Consider the following 18,724-nt stretch of genomic DNA (forward strand, 5'->3'; position numbering starts at 1 on the left):
ACTGGGACCAAGCAGAGAAAATCAGCTAGTGTTCTTACTCGTGGCTGTGTTATGTCTCTGTCACAAGTGCATGTATGGGGATACAAGATTTTGCCAAGACAGCAATATCAAACTATCTGTGTACCTGTACCAGAGCTCACACACAATAAATAATCCTTTAATAGCCCAAGATGTTAGAGCGCAGTTCGAACCTCAGAACATGATAACACAGAGCCCCACATTACCAATGGAGGTGGCTGTTAAAATATTGGATGTTAATTTCCATAACTCTACAAAATATGAAACAGTTCCTATGGAACTGAGGTGGCAAATGTAAGCCCACTGTTTAAAAAGGAAAGAGTAAACACACTAGGAACTTTTAAAAAAAACTTGTTCCTAGTTTAACATCAGTCGTGAGGAAAAGCGTCAGGTTAAAAGATAAGAAAACAAGGCACTTGGAAAATATCAACAGGTTGAGGCAATGAAAACTATTGTTGGCTAACTGAATGAAATTTGAGGGTAATGTAATTGGTAGGATAGATAGGACAGCTTCAAGAGATGGTGCCTGAAAAAAAAACATCCATCATTAACGATCCTCACCATCTAGGACGTGCCCTCTTCTTGTTACTACCATCAGAAAGGAGGTACAGGAGTCCAAAGACACTCACTCAAATTATCAACATCCATCATTAACGATCCTCACCATCTAGGACGTGCCCTCTTCTTGTTACTATCATCAGAAAGGAGGTACAGGAGTCCAAAGACACTCACTCAAATTATCAACATCCATCATTAACGATCCTCACCATCTAGGACGTGCCCTCTTCTTGTTACTACCATCAGAAAGGAGGTACAGGAGTCCAAAGACACTCACTCAAATTATCAACATCCATCATTAACGATCCTCACCATCTAGGACATGCCCTCTTCTTGTTACTATCATCAGAAAGGAGGTTCAGGAGTCCAAAGACACTCACTCAACTTATCAAGAACAGCTTCTGCCCCTCCACCATCAGAGTTCTGAATGGTCCACAAACTCATGAACATCACCTTGTTATTCCTTTTTATTGCACTTTTCTTTATCATTGATAGCACTGTACTGCTAACACTGTGACAAGAATACACATAGATTAAGATGTTAGCTGTCCTGTGTGATCAGCAGTTGGTCTGCCACCTGTCTTCAGGAGAGAGAGAGATAAGGAAAACAATGGAGCATCATTTGGAGATGTTAATGAAGGGGAAGGAGAGCTGTCAAGATCGGCTCCCCCTTTGAACCCTGAACTGTTTGAAGTGATGGACAGGCGATACCCCAGCAGGGGGATAAAAAGGGACAGGTTCGCTAAGGCAGGACACACACTCGACACCCAAGGTAACGAGACCCTGGAAGCGGTGCGTCTCTCACAAGTCGGTGGGCAGTTTTGGAAGGCCGGTTGCGGGACCAGGCCATAGACGCACAGGCTGGAAAGGCACGATCGGCGGGAACCTGGTGTGTGTCCACCCTTGCCTGGGTGCCAGGTTCAGCGCAGAGAAACGATCGTATCTGGAAATGGAGGGGTCACGGTCGGTGACCTCAGATGACATCACAAAGGGCTCGCCCGAAAGCTGACTGCAAAGGTCTGTGTGTGGAAGCTGTGTTGAATATTCATTCGTTTTGCTCTCTCTCTCCTTCCCCCCTCCACTGTCCATCGCCACGGCAGCGATTACTGCGAACTGAACTGAACTAAATTGAACTGAACTTTGCGTCACTTTGAAACTGGTCATTTACCCCTAGACAACGATAGAGCTTGATTGATCCTGTTATCTTAATTCTGTGTACATGTGTGTTTATCATTGCTGAACTGTTGCATTTATTATCCTTTTGATTAGAGTACTGTGTTGCTTGTTTCTTTAATAAAACTTTCTTAGTTCTAGTAATCCAGACTCCAACTGAGTGATCCATTTCTGCTGGTTTGGCAACCCAGTTACGGGGTACGTAACACCACAAAGCAACAAATTTTACATCAATCTGGCCAGTGATAATAAATCAGAGCCTGATGCTCTTCAATTTTTGGAAAACTTTACAAACATAAAGTCTAACAATAAAAAATGATAGTGCAAAATTGAAGACATGCCATTGGGGGATGCTCTATTGCACACTGCCTGGCAGACAGCAAGAATAAATATTTCCACCTCAACCCAAATGGCAGCCTTGCTACAATCAGAGCCTTGGTGTGATAAAAATATGGTGTGGAGTTTGATTTCCTTATCTAAAAGGGATGCACGTATTTCAGAGGAGTGTTGTAAAGTTTTACCACACAGATACCTGGGATGGCAGGACTTTTCACCACCACCAAGAGTGAGAGGAGACCCAATTAAAATTGACAATATTCTAATGGAGTCAGAAAGACAGGAATAGAGAGTAATGTTCCCCTAGTTGTAGAGTCCAAAACAGAGTTACAATCTCAGGATACAGGTTAGGGCTTCCCAAATTTTTATGCCATGGACCCTTAACCAGGGGCTACCATTAACCAGAGGCTACCATTAACCAGGCTAGGAATCCCTGATATAGGGCAAGACATTCAGGACTGAGACAGAAATTTCCCAGTAGTGAACTTGTTGAATTCACTACTACCAGGGGCAGACAGGCCAAGTCTTGGAACTTTTCTAAGATAATTAAACTGTCCAGATGCACCAGGAATCAGGACACACAGGAAGAGGAGGGGATATGACAATGAAGGATAGAGCTCGGAGTAAATATCCTCCAGATTCTGTTCTCTAATGCACCTATGAAACACAAGAGAGGTGTAAAATTGATAGCATTTAAGTATTGGAATATAATATTTGAATACATTTTCTTATACCAGATCCATCCCTATAACTTTAGTCCTGTCCCTGCAGTCAAGTAAAATCCCAACAACCAACTTCAGTTTCTATAATGGGCCAACCGAGAATAAAGCAGCTACGAGTTCAGCTCCTTGACAAACTGATTGAGCTTAATTACAAGTCAAGTAGTATCCAGAGCACAAAGACTTTCAGGGAAAGAAAGTGGGAGGAAATAAAGAAAACTTATTCTCTCAAGCTGTTATGATCTGGAATGTGTAGATTGAAAAAGAACTTACAAGAGGAAAGGCACTTCTGTATGAAGGGAAAGATCCTGCTGTGCTGAAAAGATCAGAGAAATAAAAAGAGAAAAGGATTCATTTGACAGCTCTTCCCAAGGGCTTTGAGCCCAGTCACCTCTGTTCATGTCACAATATTTCATTACTTAAATATCCTAGCAGATCATAGGCAATATGACAAGCAAAAATATGAGAAGTACTGGGCTAACTGTGTGATAAATTGATAGGCCTTTGTGTATTGTACCCTACTTACATAGCAGGAATGTTTAGATTTTATCAGTCTACTCAAACCAGGCTTAAAACAAATGAAAGACTCACCTTACACTGATGCGTGACAAAGTCAGATATTTTGGCATTCGTATCAGCAGAGCAGCAATGGGAGATAGATCCACAGGAGCATGAATTTCTTTGCTCTGGTAAACAATGTCCTTTTAAAAAAAGGTGGCACTATCCCCAAATGGCAGGTACTGAAGGGCATTTGTTGCAAACGAATACTGGCATTTTAATGCTCAAAGTGCATTTGTTATCAAAGTATGTATATCACACAACCTTGAGATTCGCCTCCTTACATGTAGCCACAAAACAAAGAAACCCAACAGAACCCATTAAAAAAAAACCATCAAACACCCGAAAACAACAGAAAAAGAAACAAATCATGCAAACAATAAAAGTAAGCACATGACATTCAGAAATGAAGTTCAGAAAAGTGAGTCCACGGCCACGAAGCGAGTCATCATTGCAGCCAATTCAGGAGCCCACAACTGCAGGCCACAGCCTCAGTTCAGTGCAGAGAGGAGTAAACCTCACCAAGCAGCAAGCGAACCGGTCTGACCCTCACCTCCAGCCCTGGCACCCTGACCTTTCCAATCTGGCCAGGTGCTTAAATCGCCGTAACCTTGGTAGTACCTCTCTGACCTGAGCCCAGCCATTTCGACACGCTCTCTGACCTGGGCCCAGCCATTTTGACACGCTCTCTGACCTGGGCCCAGCCATTTCGACACGCTCTCTGACCTGGGCCCAGCCATTTTGACACGCTCTCTGACCTGGGCCCAGACATTTCGACACGCTCTCTGACCTGGGCCCAGCCATTTTGACACGCTCTCTGACCTGGGCCCAGCCATTTCGACACGCTCTCTGACCTGGGCCCAGCCATTTCGATTTGCTCTCTGACCTGGGCTCCACTGCTTCGATTTGACCCATACAAGACCTTTCCAATTCAGTCTGGCACTTAAAAATCAATCAAATCTCAGGTCTTTTCTTGCCCTTGGGCCCAGGGCTAGGTGCCACTGCCTTGACTCTACATCACCTCCAAGTCTGCTGCAACAATAGCCAAAGTGGCTCATTCCCCACTCTCATGCCTGGGCTAAGCCTGTATATGCCAAGTTGTAACCATCCTACACCTTCGAAACTTCAGTTCACACTGCAGAAGAAAGGTCAGCTCTGGCAGGCAGTTCAACAGCCCAACTCCAAAAGGGAAGTTATAGGCAGTGATCGCATCTGAGAAACAGTCTGATTAATACAGTAATTTTTTGTTTCGTTTTTCTAACCGCAAGCCGTCACTGTGCTTCACAGCACCATCTTAAACCAGAAGATACATTATAAAAGTGTCTTCATGTTCTTAAAGACTATGGCAATGAGCAGGATTCTTCTCTCTCAGCTGAAGTGCAAAGTAGCTACCATCCTCAGACAGGAATGTCATGCATCAGGAAAGTAAAGCAAAATGTCTCTTCAGTTGTTTCTGTCTCAAACCCATTATTATGCATACTGGGCTCGATGGAAAACTAACTACCATACCCTGTTCAAGTCTCAGTATAGATCAACAAGACCTTGTTGATGAGGTCCTGGATTCCAGCTTTGCTGGGTCAGGCATCCTGGCAGAGCAGGATGCAAACTCAGCTTCCTGCGCCACACTAGTGACCACCTGTCCGATGATAGGGTGCCCAAATGAACATTCAAAATCCCCAGCTCGTACCAAACCACTGGTTTAATAGGTATTGTAGGCAGCACATTTAATTGGTGGAACACAGGCAGTGAAGTTCAAGGAGGAAGAGTCAAAGGGAATTAGAAGGATGATGGGACGAGGAAGAGAGAAGTACCTTTCCTGTAGTATGGATTTCTCTGCCGAGAGGAAGGAGACTTCATCCTTTAGTTGTCTGATCTTGTGGTCATAATCACCCAGGATGTCCACCTTTTGTTTATAATATCTCACCTGCTCTCGAACTGCACTCAGTCTGGAGAATACATGACATGGTTTAATCTAAAATGCCCAAAAATAAATAAAATTGGTTTAGAAAAACAATTATTTGCTCTCGAGTGATCATGGTGATGTTTACATAGAGAGGTCCACATTCCTCTCCCAAACATTACATCTACTTGTTCTGGGGCGTTAGACGTTGGAAAAAAGCTCAAGGTTTGCAATGAATTGCTTTGTCTTTGCAAAGTCAAAGATCTAACAAACTGCTCCTGGTGCAAGAGGAAAGGGGGAAAAAAATCTGAATTATTTTTAATCTCTCAAGAACTCCCATGTTCTGTTTTCTTCCTCCTTGAGCCATCTCAATTGAAATTGACTCATCTCACTAGCTTATCATCTGTTAACTTCTCTGTTTACTGAGTAGCATGAAAACCCTTTCTCACAGTTCTTCACTCTGAATGCAATTGCACTCTCAGACTGAAGCACCGCATTCAAATCGCAGTCACACAAAATCTTTCTGGGCTTGTCCTACATTGCTGCCTTTTGATCCTACAGGTATTTTAAGTAAAACAGTTCCTATTTGTGGTGTGCAGTGATGCAAAATGAACTTCTGCAATTAAAACTACTTTATGAATGATATGAGAGATCAATTTATTTCAAGGCTTTAGCTCAAAGTCATAACAGAAAAAAAGTCAGAATTTTGCTCTTTTCTGTAAATGTTTCATCTGAATGTTTTCTCCTGTCTAGGACCTTCTGCACATTTGTCCTTTCTCCTGCCTTCTAGTCTTGGACTCATTTATAAAATGACTGTTCATTATTCTATGCATCTTCTTCTGTCTGGTTGTCCCTAATTAAGTATTCCACTTCTAATTAACATTTTCTTTTTAAAGCCAAAACACTGATTCATGATATTGGAGAAAAATTTAGTTTCAAAGGACATTTCCTTGATACACGTGGGAAAAGCAAGACTGGGAACTGTTTGCTCATATGCAACTCTCTAGAACAGAGATGAGGAGGAATGTCTCGCTGCTGTCTGTCAAGAGTTGGTACGTTACGCCGGGTGTTCTGGTCTCCTCTGACGTTCCAAAGACGCAAGGGTCAGTAGGTGAATTGGTCACATGGGTGTGATTGGGCAGGAATCGGACTCTCTGGGCCAGAACAGCCTGGTGCTGTGTTATATCTCTAAATAAAGAAATTTAAGCAGAGGGCAGTGAAACTGTGGAATTCATCGCCACAGATGGGTGTGGAGGTCAAGTCATTGGGTATATTTAAAGTGGAAGTTGATAGGTCAAAGGTTATGGGGCGAAGGCAGGGAATGGGATGAAAGGGAAAATAAGTCAGCCATGAGAGAATTGCAGAGCAAACTTGATGGGATGAATGGCCCAATTCTGCTCCCATGTCTTATGGAAGCAAGGAAGTATTTTCCTTTTACGTCAAGTCAGATTATCAAAAAAACTCAGATATTGATAAAGACAGGCATGGACAGAAAGTTTGTGGTAGTCCAGGTAATGGCTCCACTAACTGAAAATTTAAACAAATGCCAGAAATGCTCAGTTCATGCCCAGCATTAGTGGTGGGAGAAACAGTGAATATTTCAAGTTTAATCTTGTAGTAACAATCATTCAACAACCGAAGATTACTTGGGACTAGACAGTGGATATTTACGACGGAAGCAGCCTCATCTTCTGACTACAGCCTTAATGTTCAAGATGCCAACTGTAGTGCCAGAAGGGAAACCCATTCACAGTAACAGCTCAAACCAAGTGTCATGGGGAACTCTGGAAAACAATGAAATGGATAGAGCAGAATGCATTTCTAACCCCCTCCTCCATTATCAACAATCGTTTCCCCATTTTCCATAAAGATAATTTTCCATACTAGTTGAAGGAAGCCGTATTCCACATTAAGAGCAAGGAGTGTTCAAGGTAGAACTGTTAATACACGTGCTGTTTATGCCACAAGTTTAACCTGTTCTGAGATTTTGCTTTCATTTACAGCCTGAAGTCCCATTCATTTGATCATTCAACATTTTAACACCTTCTTTCCCTCTGACATCAGATTTCTGAACCGTCCATGAATACGACCTCACTATTCATTTTGCTGACTCGTTTTTTTTTTAATATACATCTTACATTGTACTGCTGCAAAACAACACATATCCTGCTATATTAAAAAAATGACTCGGGAAGAGGGATTTATATACGAGTGTCTGTAAGAAACTGACAAAGATTTAAAGAATTGAAACTCACTCAGCTTTCAATCTACTTATTTCATCCTCCGTCATTTGGAATGTGACAGCTGATTTGTTCTGAGTACTGTCCAGTTCCAGATGAGCTTCTGCTAACCTACAGCACAGAGACCGATGATGACTCATTGTAACATGCAAAAAGCAACAAAATCCCTGTGCTGCTGGCTGACATGTTCTGGACAGAGCATTGTATTCAATTCTCACAGGCTCCTACGCCTGTTATAATTAGATTTAACACAACTTCGACATTTCCTTGTGTAAAAAAATGTTTGCAATATTATGCTTTTAAAACAGAAAATACTTTCAGAGTGGAACAAATCACGAACAGTTCTGGGTCAAATTGCACCACGCCGAAGATTCAACCTGGGACGCCTAGTCACAAATTACTCTTGGCCGCCAGACGTTTCTCAAGAGTTGCAGGTGAGATGATGTCATGCATTGTACAATGTTCCCTTGCAATATTACCCAGGAAATTCAGTCAGCTTGTTCTGAAAGACATTCACCAATTGCCATTTCAGCAAGAAACTGAGCAAACAAGTGGTGGCCTCAGAAGTCTTAACTACCTCACTATTGCTTTCTGCAACTCAAATTCTTCCTTCCAGAAAAATTCAGTATAGCAATTAATTTTTGATAGCAGGTTGATTAGTAACGTTTCATATTAGATTTCTTACTCCTGCTTGACAGCCCCCAGTTGGCGACGTGTGGTATTTAATTCAGTCTCTAGGTCGAGCATTTCCTGATCATGGGCTGTTGCCAGCTCCCTCAGTTTCCGATCTTTTTCAGCAGATTCCTTGAAAACAGTACAATGCAGTAAACACCACAAATATTATGTCGTCCCTAAGCGCTTGGATAAGCAGTTTGCCATTTATTAAATGAATACATATACAAAAAAACACTAAAAAAAATATGCAACACAGATTGAATTAACATGAGAGATTGTGCAGATGCTGGAAATCCAGACTAACACACTTAAAATGCATATGTGTGTGTGTGTGTGTGTGTGTGTGTGTGTGTGTGTGTTCTCGTTCAATTGAATGGAGGGTTTCCCCATGTAAATGTTACACCACTGGCTTTGCAGTAATTTCACATTGGAAGTTATAAAGTCGTGGTTTAAAAAATTCCATATGTTCAAAATTACATTCTTCCTTAAATAGTTACCACAGGCACAACAAGAGCACTATGCAGTATTGAAGTCTTGTTTCCTCCTCATTTGAGTCAGTACATAAAAGATGATAACTATACCAACATGTAAAGATTTATGATGCTCTAATGTTACAGGAGACAAAAATAAAATATACTCTCAGAGGCTACTTTGTTAAGTACAAGTCCAATAATGCAAATATCTAGTCAGCCTATCATGTGGCAGAAACTCAATGCTTGAAAGCTTGCAAACATGGCCAGAGGTTCAGTTGTTGTTCAGACCAAGTATCAGAATGGGGAAGAAATGTGAAATTGTTGGTGCCAGACAAGGTGTTTGAGCATCTCAGAAACTACTGACCTCCTGGGATTTTAATACAGTCTCTAGAGCTTACGGAGAATGGTGCAAACAAAAAACAAATCAAGTGTGCAGCAGTTCAGTGGGCAAATATGCCTTGATAATGAGAGACGCCAGGAGAGAATGGCTAGACTGGTTCACGCTGACAGGGAAGCGACAGGAACTCAAATTACACTAGTGGTGTGCAGAAGAGCGTCTCTGAATGCACAATACATCGAACCTTGAAGTGGATAAACTATTGCAGCAGAAGACCATGAACTTACACTCAGTGGTCACGTTACTTGGCACAGGGGGTACCGAATAACGTGCCATTGAGCATACCTAACAAAGTGGCCCCTGAGCGTAGAAAGCTACTTTTCAGGATGAAAGGCAGGATACGTAGCAAATAATCTGAGGCCAAACTGTGCAGGGCTCTCTTGCATGTCCGCTGATTTGGCTGCCAATTTTGTCTTGCAGGTCACCTGCGTCCAGTAGCATCACTGCTGCTGTTAATTGGGTAGCTGACATTTCAATATTATCACAAGAAAAACACCAGAGTAAAACAGAAGCACAGAATATCATAGTAAGTCGCTAAATGTTGGCATGTGCTTGTTATAAATAGAGTGCACAGTTGCACAAGGATAAATGGTGTATCAGAGCTGGAGGAGATGAGTGCTTGCCTGCTAAATATAGTAGTGTTAAGAATAGGACCTCTTCCTTGTATAGGATCAGTTACTAAAGAAATAATACTGTGCTATAGAGTTAGTTGCCTGGCAGAAAAATATTCAGAATTGCTCCCAAGGCTTCTCTCTTTTTACCCCTGTAAGTAGTGACTTTATTCCTTCCTAGGAGTCTCCAGCTCGACTCACTCCCTACAAGACCCATGCAATTCCAAACAGCGATTTGGAAAGCAGTGTATTTAGGTCACAGAGCAACTCCTTTCAATATACTCTCTCTGAAGAGCACTGATGGAAGAATCCATGAGGACGCAACTGGAGGGTTTATATTTTGTCAATATTTAAGTTAATGAAGCTAATTATTGTCTGTGCCAGTCAAAGAAAAACAACATACTATTTGTATTAACAGACAAAGCATAATAGAAACTGGATGTGAAACTTTAATTATATAGGTAAACAGACATTGAGCAATGTTTTGATTTTTGACACATAGCTGCATGGATAATGCTCTTCCTTTCTGAGGACAGAGTTGGAACAAATGAAAAGAAATAGAAGCTCAAGTAGGCTATTCATCTTCCTGTGTCTGTTTCACCATCCAATAAATTTATACTTAACCTCAGCACCAGTTTCTTACACAGGCTCCATGTTACTCAATTCATTTAATATCCAGGAATTTAGCAATGTGTGCCTTGAATAAACGCAATAGCTGAGCCAACATAGGCTAAAAGCATCAAATCCACAATTATTCCGTTGGTAACAACTTCCAAACTCCCCCAACAACCCCCCCCCCCCGCCACACCTCTTTCACCTCAGACGGTTGAAGTTTGGTATGGGCCCCCAAATCCAAAAAACTTTCTACAGGGGCACAATTGAGAGCATCCTGACAGGCTGCATCACTGCCTGGTATGGGAACTGTACTCCCCTCAATCGCAGGACTCTGCAGAGAGTGGTGTGGACAGACCAGCGCATCTGTAGTTGTGAACTTCCCATGATTCAGGACATTTACAAGGACGTGTGAAAAAAAAAGGACCAAAATGATCACTGGGGACCTGAGTCACCCCAACCACAATCTATTCCAGCTGCTATCATCCAGGAAACAGTACCACAGCATAAAAGCCAGGACTAACAGGATCCGGGACAGCTTCTTCCACCAGGCCATCAGAGTGATTAATTCACACTGATTTGAGTGTATTTCTATGTTACATCAACTGTTCTATTTATTATAAATTACTATGATTGCACATTTAGACAGAGACAAAGATATTTACTCCTCATGTATGTGAAGGATGCAAGAAATAAAGTCAATTCAATAGATTTATCAAATGTTACATCCCTTTCACAAATCCTTGTTGACATTGCCCAATCCTATTTCCAATCAGCTCGCCAACACTTCCTTCATAATTGAATACAGATTTTCTCTACCATTGAGATTAGAGAGATAATCCAAGTTGTGTCCAGCATTTTACTGTACAAATCTGCCAATTTATGCTTGGGATTTTACCGGAGTGGGACTGGCACACCATTGAATGCTGTGATAAATGTGCAGCACAGTTTAGTTCACTCTAAGATGTTACACAGTAGTATAATAAATTTTCAAATAAATTCATCAAGTTCGCCAGGGATTGAAACCCTAAAGAACTTCAAAGGAGCTCAGGAAACAAGTGATCCAAACTCTGAACTATTGAAACAGAAACAATGCTGAGCTATCAGGATCTCTGAATGATCAGCATATTATCAGCTTCTTCCCATACCAAATTCAATCATATTAAGACTGCTATTCCAGGGAGTTTCTTTAACACAAGATTAATTAACCCTTTTTATTTGCAATACCAAATCTAAATTTGTACACAACCCTTATTAAATTTGTCCTCTACTCTTTTACAGTTAATTTGGTTTGCTCAATCTATATGTAGATTCATGTTTCTCATTTCCCCTTCCTCTGTGCCGACAGTATTCATCTGTTACATGCACCTTTAATTTCCTGTCTGGTACCACTGCACAGCTACATGAAAGTGTCCATTTTTTTACCAGTCTGAAATAGCAATTACTATTGTTTTAAAAATATGTTAACTGTTTGTTACTGCCAGTTAACTCTCTACCACTATTACAGGTGTGGATTTCCATTTCTTCTCAGAGGTTTCAAATATACTGTAATGATATTTAATTTTATTCACATTTTTCCTCCCGTCTTAATCTAACTTTTCTTTTGAATTCTTTAACCATCTGATGTGATGCCAAAATTCACCTCCTGAACTCAATCTTTGTACTGTTTATTGCCTAGTCCCTAAATATTCTTAAGCTTGGTGGGCAACAGGTTTCAGATGCTTGGTTTCCCTTGTTGCTTGTTAACAGGTTACACATTTAATAACGTTAAAGCATTAAAAGAAACATGGCTTTTATTGCTTAATCAAATCTAATGAACATTCCTTTTTGCTCTGGTGAAAATTAAATTCCTGGACACATGTTCAACGAGGTATTTTAGTTGTTCACGTACCTGCATGAGAGAAAGGCTGGTGTCAGAGGTCACCCCTGAAGTAATGACTGTAAAGTTAGACCCAAGCCATGGCAAAAAGCGTGATTTGATGGTATCAATGCCGGAATAAATACCACCTATTCAAAAAAAACAGTATATACAAGTTTGTTGTAACTGATTTTATTTCAGTGGTAGCTCTCAATATGGTGGATCCAATTTTAAAGACCTGACTTTGCCCATTTAATTTGAAACAAAAATGACAGCTTCAATGTCAAAGACAACAACAGTGAGTAAGCTGGCTGAATTTAAAATTCATGAATCTAAGGAACACAGTGATGAGATTCAACAGTGCAAAAAGGTCCACTTCCATCAATTAGGCTGGTCTGAACAATCACAACTTGTTCTTCTGAAATTGAAAACATCCTCTAGTTGCTTATCTACCTGTAGAATGTCCATAGTGTTTCAATTTACTGTGACAGCTGAAGAAAAATAGAAGCATGAAAGTTTAGCATCCTCACCATGCCCTATTAACAAGTGATAATTGACGCCCTGAATAACATGTACTCAGTAATTGCAAAAAAAATTACAGCATGGCTTCTAACACATCATAATACACATCTATGCCCCAGACTTGAAATGGTATTTTAATATTGGCAATATGTACCCACTTGAGATGCTTTTGCAATATTAAAGGAATCAACACTTGTGCTAGTAACATTCAGAGGAGAAAACAGACTTCCTTGCAAGTGTACAATTAACTTAACTGAACTGCTGCATGCCCTCATCGCAAGAGTGACTTTTAAAAAGACATTATTACAGTAACTTATCTACCACTCTCAGCTATATAAAATAGTATGGAGCAGGTCTTCTAAAAGGAACATTTTACAGATCATACAAGCTCTACACCATTCTGGTGCTCAATCCCTTACAAACCGACTCAACCAAAATTAAAAGCTAACTTAAAGTCAACTGCACCTCAAGGGCAAGAATCACTCTCAGTATTCAAATGAATAGATCTTCATGGCTGAGTATGGAAGTATTCTAAGGACTATCATCCTTATTTCATGACAGATCAAAGCAATGGCCACCCAGAAAGGTTTGGTTATTTTCTCCTTTGTATTGAAAACAGACCAACCCCAACAGTAAACCCCCCTAAATACTAGTGCAGCTCTGATGTAACTTTGTCTACACAAAACAAGTGTAAACTGGGTATAAATTTGGACCTCAGACTTGCATTCCAAAGATATTATAGCAACAAGGTACGATCTTTAAAAAAATCAAAAATGCAAAAGGCAATCTTGAAAAAGAAACTGTCATAGTTTCTTGGTCTTGCTGAGCACACAGGTCAGGCAGGGCAGATGGCACACATGCAGGAGACATGGCTAGTTTTCTGTTCATTTAAATTAATGGGTAGGAGATCTACTCCAATGGCTCTCTTGCCATTCAGTACGATGCCAGTTTCCATAAAAATTAACACCGCAATGCACCAAACTATAGCTCAAAAAGTTAAAGAGACTTTGTAAGCCTGATCAACACCTTGAAAAAGTTTTTTTTTTTTTATTAAATGCTTGGAGGACCAGACTTTTTCCAGGAGTTTATTCTCAGCTATTTCTTGCTCTTAACATTTAACATAGTTTGGGACCAAAGGAACAGAAACAAAACAAAATACTTCAACCATTTTTCCCCCCAGAGTCAGAAGAAAAGATTTCAGCATAGATTGAAACTCGAAAACTACTGTAGATTTGCAGGTGACTTACTGCACCTGGTTTTTCCCCCAATATGAATAAAAAGAAATTAAACAGCCTCATTTCCACCCAACACCAAGCAAAGAGGAATGGAACACAATTCCTGCCCTCCCAGTGAAGGAAGAAAAGTGAAAGTGACTTGATTCTCAAACGCGACCAGTGAAAACAAGCTATGAAGTGAAATGTTGATACCTTCACTTGCTGCAAGGCTGAGGATGGTGAACAGTTCACTTTGCACCTTTGAGGTCAGTTCAATAAGTTCACAACATCGATTCAAGTTCTGATCACACGAGTTGATCTACAAATCAGGCAAAGGAAAAAAGCAAATAAGGCCAGTCACATTATCCTGCAGTGAAATGATCTGGACTTATCGGATTTACGAACACTAACATCATAGAGATACATCACAAACAGGCCCTTCAGCTCACCGAGTCCACAGTGACCTTTCAAACCAGGCAGCATCTCTAGGAAGAGGTGCAGTCGACGTTTCAGGCCGAGGAAGGGTCTCGGCCTGAAACGTCGACTGCACCTCTTCCTAGAGATGCTGCCTGGCCTGCTGCGTTCACCAGCAACTTTGATGGGTGTTGCTTGAATTTCCAGCATCTGCAGAATTCCTGTTGTTGTGACCTTTCAAACACCATTTTCAGACCAATCTATGCTAATAAATTTTATTCCACCCTTCCCCCCCCCCAGACTTTAGCGCCACACTATGGGCAATTTACAGTGACCAATTAACCTATCAACCAACACACAAAACACTGGAGGAACTCAGCAGGTGTGGCAGCATCACAGGACAAGACCCTTCATCAAGTCTGGAAAGGAAGGGGGCAGTCACCAGGTTATCTCAAATCTCAGCACGTTGCTGGGATGTGGGTGGAAACTGGAGCATCTGGGGGAAACACTAGCAGTCATTGGGAGAACGTGTCAACTCTGCACAGACAGCCCCAACGAGTAGATGGGTCGCAGAAACTGCAAGACAGCAGCTTTACCAACTGCACCTCATGAGAACTGTTCATGACAAAGCCCAGTCCCCTCAAATGGGACAACAGCCAAATTCAGCCACACTGTCAGACTGACCAACTGCTAAAAGACTGAATATCCAAGAATATTCTGACATTCATTAACTTTAAAAATATTTTAAAAGTTGCAGAAACGGATTATAGCACGATAGTGAAATTTTTCAACAGAAGGATGAAAATTTGACACGTTCAGGGTTGGGAACCTAGGGACCAACCTAATTCAACAGGAACAGGAAGTGATGAATGACCAGTCCCCGATGTGAGATTGGATACAGATAGCAGGTGTGTAGGAGCTCAGCTCAATAAACGCAGGATATGGGAAACTGCTGGGGAAAAAATTAGAAGTGACAAGGCTACAAGAACTAGACTGAAGGGCTATTACAAGGGTAAAGACAGCCAATATGGGGCTCTTTGCAATGGCTAGAGCATGGGGTCTAAGATCAACTGTTTGAGCAGTCTGGTTCATTTCAAGGACAGGAAGGGGATGGAATAAGTGGTGAGACCACAAAGTTGACACAGGGCACACAATGTGGCCTTCAGTTTGGGGCTTAACTTAACTGAATATGGAAACCTACAGCACATTACAGGCCTTTCGGCCCACAATGTTATGCTGACCATGCAATCTACTCTACAAGCTGCCTAGAATTTCCCTAGCGCATAGCCCTCTTTTTCAAAGCTCCATGTACCTATCCAAGAGTCTCTTAAAAGACCCTATTGTATCCACCTCTACCACCTTTGCTGGCAGTGCGTTCCACGCACCCACCACTCTCTGTGTGAAAAACTGTGTGAAAAACTCTGACATCCCCCTTGTACCTACTTTCAAGCACCTTAAAACCATGTCCCCTCGTGTTAGCCATTTCAGCACTGGGGAGAAAGCCTCTGGCTATCCACACGAGATGCAGCTCACACTAAATCAGATGTTGGACAAACAGTCTGAAAAACCAGAGCTAATGGAGTGGTTAACTGCGTTGCAGATATAGATGATTGGGTCATATTACTCCTGGATAAAGGAGGTCACCAAGGGTCTGTTAAGTATCCAGCGATAACGGTAGGAGAATAAAAGCATTGCTGAAGAACTTCTCATCACAATTGAATGGACAGAACTGAACCAGAAAAGGGCAGCTCCATTCATTTGGACAAGAAATGAAGGCCACTGCTGTGGCCCAGCTAATACTCTCAGATAAGACAGTCTAACGCACGATGCATGAACATTTATAGTATTTTTGTGGCAAGGGCAGGTTTAAACATGGAACTTTCGGAAGACTGTCACCTTCAAAAACCAATAAATTCAAAGACAAGAGGAAAAGAAGATTGAAGAAACATTTGAAAGTCCTGTGAGCTTAGTGTTTGTTTCCTGGGGTGCGGGTGTTTGTCAGCTGGTGACCAGTGTAAAACAAAAACAAAGAAAAGGGAACCAGTTACACTATCAGCTTCTGTGGGATCCTGTACCTTGAGTTCAGAAAAATAAGATAGGTATGGCTTCGGAGTCAGGGGAGTGGATCACAGAATACTTAATTCCCAACTTTAAAAGCTCTGTAACTAACTCTGCCCCGCCCAACTCCCATGCATAAAATGGGGAATTGATTGAAAATATTAACTATTTCCCTGCAGAAGCTAACTCTCTTGTTGAATATTTGCAAAGCTTTTTGTTGTTTCCTGCAGCATTTTTCTTCATGCTTCTGGAGTATGGTGAGCCAGCTGGTGCATGATCTTTATTTTTATTTATCCATACAGCACAGAGTAGGCGAGTAGGCCCTTCCAGCTCTACAAACCACACCATGCAATAGGACAGTTTACAATGACCAATTAACGCACCGGGTACGTAGGAAACCCACGCACCTGGGCAAAACACATACATTGCACAGGGAGGACATACAGAGCAGTGCCAGAATTGATCTCCGGAACACCCCAAGCTGCAATAGCATCACGCTAATCACTATGTTACTGCAGTGTCCTAGTGGAGTTGTGTCCCTACAGTGTAGAAATAGAGTTAAGTAGGAATGCCTTACATGGAGAATATTGTAAGATCACCACTTTGAGGAATAAGGAAGTTAAAAGCAACGAGTTAAAGCTTCTCATTGCGTTACCTTACTTGCCCAGCTGAGGATCTAGATCTTTTTGCTCACTGCTCTGTAGTACACAGGTTCAAAACAATAATTAAGGGTGCTAATAACCTCCAGGTGACGCAAGTGATAACGCCGTGTGATTTAGAAACATCTGGAAGCCCACTTATGCTGCCTCCAATCCCCACTGTAAAAGAGCCAGTTTGTAAATTCCTCATGTCTGGCTTGTGGCCAGGTCCTGCTGGCCTCTATCAGTACTTAGCTGGAATAATAAGCATTCCATTGTAATAATAGTATTGTAAAACAGGCAGGAGTATTTTGAGAGAGAGAGAAAAAATAATTGGAGCAAGCAGTGCTCCTCCATTGCCTTCTAGTTCTCCAGCATTCGTACGAGTGGCACAGACTGAAAAGTACATCAGAAGACTGCAACAGTCACTGCTGGTTCAGCGTTTGCTTGCAACAAATACCAGATAACAGTCATGAGAGACATTTCTCCAAGGAGGAACTTTTGCTTGTCTTAATTATAAAACTACTAGAGTAACACAACAGAGCTTTCAATGCAAAGCAAGCTTCAAACTAATGATATTCAATATCCCAGAACAGGGTTGCAGGGGGAGGAAAGGAAAAGAAACAGGGCCAAGAGCAAGGCAGTTGTGCCCAATCCAGCGAACAAATACATCTCTGGCAGATGGTATCTATGTGTGAATATTAATACCCTTGCCACAGAACCAGTCACCTTGGCCTCCATTCCACCAGATTAAGGCCTCAGTGGTAAATGCTGTGCAATGGATGTCCAATATTAAAATAAAGCACATACACACTTTCCACTCCACCATAAGCCAACTGAAACGAGGTGCAAGCATGTCACCCTTGTTCCTGACGATAGAGGCAAAAAAAAATGTCAAGATCCAGTAAAGGACTTTGTAACATGTTTTGCAACGCTGCAGGATTTTTTGAGGGAGTGAAGTAACTGTCAGAATAGGCAAGGGACAAACCAGTGGAAGAAATGTATTTGGCCTTTCAGAACGTCCATTTTTAAGAGATTAGTATGTAAAATTAAAGCACATGGATGGGGATAAGGTACAAATACAGAGCTGGTTGTCTAAATCAGTGACTTAGACAAGGGAGCTAAATGTGGCAAATCCTCGTCTGTGGATACAGAAAGCTGGGTTGAGAGTTTGAGTTGTGTGGAGAATGTAGAGAAGCTCCAGAGTGACTCTGACAGGATAAAGGAATGGGCAAGTACAAGACAGAAGTCTAATGGGCATAACACTGACTGTTTAGTCATCCTCATGGATGCTGCCTGACCTGCTGAGTTCCTCTTGCACTGTGTATGCTGTTCATGGGGATAAATGTGAGGGTATCTACTTATGCCAGCTAAAAAAACAGGAAAGCAGAATGGCAATACACTTGGAACATGGTGGGTGGGGGGGGGGGGAAAGCATGGTGGCAATAAAACTTAAGTGTCATTATACACTAATCTCCAAAAGTAAGAATTAAGATGCATTAGGTGGATAAGAGAGCAAATACTGTGTTGCCCTTCATTATGAGTTTCAGATTTAGGATTAGTTAGTGCTACAATTATTACTGAGATCACACTTTAAGTGGCTGGTACGAGGAAATCTGCAGATGCTGGAATTTCAAGCAACACACACAAAAAAAAGATGGCCAGGCAGCATCTATAGGAAGAGATACAGTCGACATTTCAGGCCGAGACCCTTCGTCAGGACTAACTGAAAGAAGAGAAAATGGGAGAT

General features: G+C 41.5%; 1 protein-coding gene across 1 annotated transcript in view; it reads right to left on the minus strand.

Moving 5' to 3' along the window:
- The window catches only part of spata18 (spermatogenesis associated 18), a 70,171-nt gene that overhangs the window by 37,784 nt on the left and 13,663 nt on the right, over positions 1-18,724 (minus strand). Inside the window, exons 4-8 of the mRNA XM_063043154.1 lie at positions 14,078-14,183; positions 12,162-12,277; positions 8,188-8,306; positions 7,518-7,613; positions 5,174-5,308 (exon numbers count right to left, since the gene is read on the minus strand). Of these exons, the coding sequence (XP_062899224.1) occupies positions 5,174-5,308; positions 7,518-7,613; positions 8,188-8,306; positions 12,162-12,277; positions 14,078-14,183 (572 nt within the window). The remainder of the gene's footprint in view (positions 1-5,173; positions 5,309-7,517; positions 7,614-8,187; positions 8,307-12,161; positions 12,278-14,077; positions 14,184-18,724) is intronic.

Source organism: Mobula hypostoma, chromosome 3 (genome assembly GCF_963921235.1).
Source record: "Mobula hypostoma chromosome 3, sMobHyp1.1, whole genome shotgun sequence".
Lineage (NCBI taxonomy): Eukaryota > Metazoa > Chordata > Chondrichthyes > Myliobatiformes > Myliobatidae > Mobula > Mobula hypostoma.